The 6,471-nt window shown below is 42.7% G+C and overlaps 1 protein-coding gene across 1 annotated transcript in view; it reads right to left on the bottom strand.

Moving 5' to 3' along the window:
- Positions 1-482: 482 nt before the first annotated feature.
- Positions 483-6,471, bottom strand: part of CFAP65 (cilia and flagella associated protein 65) — a 29,356-nt gene continuing 23,367 nt past the window's right edge. The window contains exons 30-32 of the mRNA XM_075284601.1: positions 3,714-3,983; positions 981-1,115; positions 483-597 (exon numbers count right to left, since the gene is read on the bottom strand). Of these exons, the coding sequence (XP_075140702.1) occupies positions 483-597; positions 981-1,115; positions 3,714-3,983 (520 nt within the window). The remainder of the gene's footprint in view (positions 598-980; positions 1,116-3,713; positions 3,984-6,471) is intronic.

The raw sequence follows: 6,471 nt of genomic DNA, 5'->3' as shown, positions 1-6,471 counted from the left end.
TCCAAAACCCCTTGAATCAGGTAACTAATGGTTCCTTTTCGGTTATATCCCATTTTCCTCCCTTTAGGCTAATTTTTAGTAATCCCGGAAAACCCCTCTGGGCAGGATAGGGTAGGTCCACGTGGGATGTATATGCAGTGAATTTTCTGCTGCCTCAGCATTTTCACAAGCCATGAAGATATTAACAAATCTCATTCACATGCTGACAATAAAATGTGCCCCAAAACCCCTTTACAACGGAAATCCTAAGCGCAAATGGCACATAGTACCGCACGGATTGTGCTGCAGATTTGTCAAGGATTCGTCGAACAAAATGCAGAGCAGATTTTTTACTCTCAATTTCTGTGCCATATGGATGCACCCTAAACATAAACTATAGGGGTCTCCATAGGGTTTAACCAATGCAAGTGCCTTCCCTGCACAGGACATATCCTAGGGAGAATCATATGAAATGGGACATTAATCCTGGAGATCTGTTACTCTTATGACTGGATGTCCGCAGGTGAAGCCGCTCTTGGAGCTTCGGGGCAGCTTGCAGCTGCTGGTACATTTTGTGATCTGGAAACAGTGCGGGGCGAGTAGGTCGGTGTCATCCCCCTGTCAAACAGAGAGTCGGGATGTAATATTTGTGCACAATACCACAGACCTGTTGTGTTGACACAGCTGTAAACTGTCACCTGGGCAGGTAACACACAGATTGTAGCCTATAGAATAGAGCAAGGGTAGGAAACCTTCGGCACTCCAGCTGTTGCAAAACTACAACTCCCAGCATGCATACTTGCTCTGCTGTTCTTGCAACTCCCATGGAAGTGAATGGAGTATGCTGGGAGTTGTAGTTTCACTGCAGCTGGAGTGCCGAAGGTTCCCTACCCCTGAACTAGAGCATAAGCTTAACATAAATGAAGAGTGTGTGTGATGACTGAGCCGCCATGTTTACAGGCTCTGTGAGGGTCCATCCAGCTTTACTAGTGCTCTCATACCTGGGGGTTGCAGGTGGCAGGGCGATAACACGAGGGCGGGTTGTGAGGACGACTTCTCCGCGGTTGGCTTCCGTCATGATGTTCTGTAGTGTGTTCTCCAGTATGGTTTCTACGAGATGGCCGAATATCGGTGTCCTGGAAGAGAGAGTGAGTGTTCAGAAACTCTGCTGTGCTGGTGTAGTATGTGCTGCATGTAGCAGAGTGCATCAGAGATCTGCTCTTTTTCATAGTCCCTAGTCTCCGGACTAGTATTCTCGTGCTTCTAAAATTTTGGGTGGTCTTGCATGGGGATTACTTCATCTCTGAGCAGGGGAAGGGAGTTGACCGATGTTTGTGCATCATTTTCTATCCAGGCTGTCACTGGCAGGGACTTAAATGATAGACAAACTCCTTATAAATAGGCTGAAATGCAACAAAGCCTCAGCTCTGCAGGCAGGACCGATAGAATAAATAATTGGATTCCTCACAAATAAATAGCAAACTACTTAGAGATTTACATTATGTTGTTCCTCTGTTATTCATCCTGGAAATGTATTGACAATTTTGCATGTATAAAGGAGTGCGATCCTACACATTATCCAATCTGTCTAGGGACGTACAATTGACAAGGGAAAAGGAAACACCCAGTTGCCAATTTATTCAAATGTTCTCAGGAGGAACTACAGACGAGCAGCACAATAAAGAGATAAAAAAAGATGCAAGTTTATTAAAGAAGACATGTCAGGAGAGGGGACAGCTCATTTTTAAAGTGGTTTTATGGTATTTGCATCCTATCCTTCGATCAGTATGTAATCCTACACCCTGGATCACTTGCTGTTCGGTCACATGGTACAGAAGCTCAGTCTCAATCCAGTGAATGGGGCTGAGATGCAATACTAATACATATCGATGACCTATCCTAAGGATGTTTGATTGGTGAGGATCCAAGCTCTGATCCTGAGAATGAAGGAGACGCTGTGGTAATTTAGTATTTTGCCCTCTTCTAAATTGAACCCGCTATGGCGGGAACTACAGGTGGCATGACTTCAATGGGGCAGTGTCGTGTCCTCTGATTGGTTGCCTGGGGAACCATTGTGCGGGGAAACTAGTAAGGTGACACAACACTAAATTAGCTCAACACCCCTTTATTCTAAGGACTGGTGGGGTCCCAGAGGTCAGATCCAGACCGATCATAAAGTAATGATATGCCATCAGTAAAAAAGATCAGAAAACACTGCACTGTGCTAGGACACATATAATAAGTACAATTTTACCTATTGAAGTCAATGAGGTAAAGCCCTGAAGTCACACTGTGCTGTTTTTGGACTTTTTTTTTTTAAACACAATATGAAATTACTGTCGGGGACAATGCACACGGCCAGACGGCTCTACCTTCAATCTCATGGAATGGAGATGCTGATTGTGGATCCCGTGACACGATCCCTGGAGCTAGCAAAGATCAGCCCTGCTTTCTATATATTGTACATTGCCTGCTAAGAAGAACCTGAGTCTGTGCCATCTCCCTGTCGGCTGTGTGTATAGTACCAGGAGCTGCTTACATACCGCCTTGAGACGTCTCCCAGGTGACACTGAGGATCAATGATATAAGGAGGCGACATAAGTCATGGGCTCGCTGTGCTTGTCATAGAACAGGATGTTAGCTCACCTCTTGGAAACAATCAGACTTTAGTTTCAGCTGCCTCTGTTACGAAACACGAGATCTGGACAGACTCGTATTGTTTAAAGGGTCCCCGATAATCTATCGTGGCCTTCGAGACCTCAGCAATGTCTTGTAATGTGTGAACTGCTGCAGCGTCTGAGGAAGGAGGATTCTGGCAGACCCTCTATTTACATACAATGCAATAATACAGTATGTTCAGAGGGTGTCGTCTAAAACAGAGACCCCCACAATGTCCCACAACTTATCTATCCAGGAGAACTGGGGTGTTTTTACTCTTCAGTTATAAATGAAGAGACCGGTCAGACAGTGTGCGTCTCGGTTCTTCAGATTGGTGGGGGTTCACTGATGGGACCCCTACCAATCAATCAGCAGCTTAGACCTAGTCACTGTAACTCCCTTTAAATTTATAGTGTGTGTTTTATTTTAAAGGAAATTTTATGAGACTAGTATTACATGTACGAAACCTAATGAGATTTAATCAGGCACCAGGACATGAGGCTTAGCCAATACTGAACAGATATTTGTGATATGATGTTACAGTGCCCCCTGCTGGTGAATAATGAACTATACTGACCAGTGATTAGGGATTATGGGACTTTCCTATCTTTAAAGTGATGGCAAATTGTTAGGACGTGCAGATCATGAATATCATTGAATGTCTCCTAGTGCAGAGCTATGCAGGTGATTTAACGCAGGGGTCAGCAACTTGCGGCTGAATTCCAAAAACAGCTCAGGAAGTGTGCATGCTGGGAGTTGTAGTTTTACAACAGCTGGAGTGCCAAAGTACCTTGCTATAATAGCTCTTTTGGACTTCATGTGCAAACAAATATCTTCACCTAGAAGCAATGCTTCCTATACATACATATGGAGTCCAAAAGGAAAATGCAAGGTCTTTCCTCATATGAAACCGCTTAGGCAACATAATGTATGAAAGGTATACGGATGTATACTTCTATACAAAACGAAGCAGTAGTACATCCATGTGCCTGAACCTGGACTGTCATGGAGTCGGAATGTCCCAATAGGATGCAGGATTTTTGGATTTTCACTGTATTACTTGCACTGTAGGTTACCTTTTAATCTTCTTCTTCTGTTCATCTTGTGGCACAAGCAAAAGTTGGGTCTGAGTCTCCTCATACGCCGGGTCTCCTGGTACTGTTGGGACACTTAATGGCATTTCTACCTCTGCTGTTGGGGTACCAGACTGAAGTGGCGCCGTCCTTTGTTCCGCAGGGATAGGGGCGTCCGTGATGTCGGGGTTGTGTAGCTGGGAGAAGTAGGGCAGCGGCTCATTCTGGATCTCAGTCAGTGCTTCATGAAACTGCTTATCATCCAAGAGATTTCTATAGGATACAAAATGTGCAGGTTACTGCCAAGGCTTTATGGGGGGCAAAAGCTAATATAAAACCCATGGACATTTTACAAGTATCTCAGTGACTCTGTACTGGAAACATGAGCCTTATAAATCCTTTCTATTGTATTGTACCTGTGTATGTAATGAGCGTGTGTGCTATAATTATATGGTATATAGGTGAATAGCTCCTATAGTGTGCAGTGTTATGGAGATGATGAAGTTATATAGACCTGAATGCTGTGAAAGTGCAAGCCTCAGCATGCCATGAAAGTTATAGACTGATGGCATTCTCAGACTTGTAGTTTGTACAGGACAAGGATTCAGTTCAATTTTAGTCTGTAAGTAGACATGAGCGAGTACTATTCGAAACTCCGGTTTCAAATACCACGCACCAGTAGGAATGACTGGATGCAGCCAGCACACAGGGGGTTAAGCGGCAGTACGTCGGCCCCGTCTGCGTGCCGGCTGCGTCCAGTCATTGCTATGGGTGTGTGCTATTCGAAACTGTCGTTTCGAATAGTACTCACTCATGTCTAGCTGTAACTTTAAGCACTGACTACACATTGCAGGTAGGTTGTGAATTTCTGAAAAACACTGCAATAATGTGCTGAAACCACAAAACTACAACCGCAAATTACACTGGTCAACAAATTTTCAAAAGTTGTTTGTTTCTGAAATGAAATGAGTCATTCCCTAATGATTTTTATGTGCTGAATTCAAATATCACAAGGAAAACTGTCAATTGGCTCTAGTTTCTATGATATCGAAGAGTTCTCATTTTACTGTTTTGTGAATTGTATAGAATATGATACATATTTATTACTTCTGCAATAATAGAGGTGCAAGTTTACTGTTCTTAAAATTTTGGAAATATATTCTTAGGAAACTTAGTTCTATCTAAAATCAACTATAATTTATAGTCATATCTAAGAATTTTTTACAAATGAAGTATGTTTATTGAACTTTGGAATGTAGATCCTTATTGAATTGCTATTCGGCTCCTTTACACACGTCTCTTGTATTCAGACATGGGATTGTCTCTGATAATTGTCCAGCAGTAGTCTGCAAGCATTGATGGGTTCCATTTACCCTGATATATCTTTTCCATAGTCACATTTTCTTGATGAAATCGTTCACCATGTTCATCGCTCACCGCTCCACAGTTTGGTGCAAAGAAGTCTAGATGAGAGTGTAAGAAATGAATCTTTAAAGACATGTTACATCCCAGGTTTTTATATGCCTTCAGGAGATTTTCAACCAACTCTTCATAATTATCTGCTTTGGTGTTTCCCAAGAAATTAGTCACGACTAACTTGAATGCTTCCCATGCAGTCTTTTCTTTGCCACGCAGCAAATGGTAAAACTCGTCATCTTGAAGAAGCATACGAATCTGAGGACCAATAAAGACTCCTGCTTTTATCTTCGCTTCACTCAACCTTGGAAACTTAGAGGAGATATTTGAATGCCTCTTCATTTCTATCCATTGCCTTTACAAAATTCTTCATAAGACCAAGCTTGATATGTAAAGGAGGTAACAGAATCTTTCCTGCTTGAAGAAGTGCTGGATGCATCACATTTTTAGCCCCTGGCTGCAGTGACTTTCTGAGTGGCCAGTCTCTTTTCTTGTAGTGTTCTGATCTTGCACGACTGTCCCACTCACATAGGAAGCAGCAGTACTTGGTGTCTCCTCCCTGTAGACCAAGCACTAGCGCTACCACCTTCAAGTCACCACAGAGCACCACAGATGTTGATCATAGTTTATGCATCTCAAGAGCTCTTTCATGTTGTTATAGGTTTCCTTCATGTGAACAGCATAACCAATTGGAACTGATGGTAGTGCATTGCCATTGTGAAGTAAGACAGCTTTAAGACTTAGCTTTGATGAATCGATAAATAGCCTCCACTCATTGGGGTTATAGCTGATTTTGAGAGCATCCATTAAACCACAAACGTTACTGCATACAACAAGATCACTCTCCATGAAGAAGAATTGGACAAGAGACTGTTGACGGTTCCTAAAGAAAGAAATTCGAACATCATCTGCCAACAGATTCCACTGTTGAAGTCTGGAACCTAAGAGCTCGGCCTTACTCTTGGGCAGGTCTAGATCTCTAACAAGATCGTTAAGTTCACTTTGCGATATAAGGTGCGGTTCAGTGGAGAGTGATGCAGGAAAGTCTGGATCTGACGAGGTAGATGGTTCATGACAAACTCCTTCTTCTTCCTCGTCAGTGGAATCGAGCGAGAATGTTTCTGGAGCATTTGGAACTGGCAATTCTTCAGAATGAGCTACTGGGTGTATCGCAGATGGAATATTCGGATACTGTAAAGTCCACTTCTTTCTTTTTGAAATTCCTTTCCCAATTGGAGGCACCTTGCAGAAGTAGCAATTGTTGCATACAATAACTATATTCCAACAAATATGCCAGTGGATGATGCAATAATGATGATGCCAACTTTTCTCAGTATTGTATTAC

Source organism: Leptodactylus fuscus, chromosome 8, assembly GCF_031893055.1.
Source record: "Leptodactylus fuscus isolate aLepFus1 chromosome 8, aLepFus1.hap2, whole genome shotgun sequence".
Taxonomy (NCBI): Eukaryota; Metazoa; Chordata; class Amphibia; order Anura; family Leptodactylidae; genus Leptodactylus; species Leptodactylus fuscus.
The sequence above is the reverse complement of the archived record's forward strand: the minus strand, read 5'-3'. Positions and strand labels throughout refer to the sequence as shown.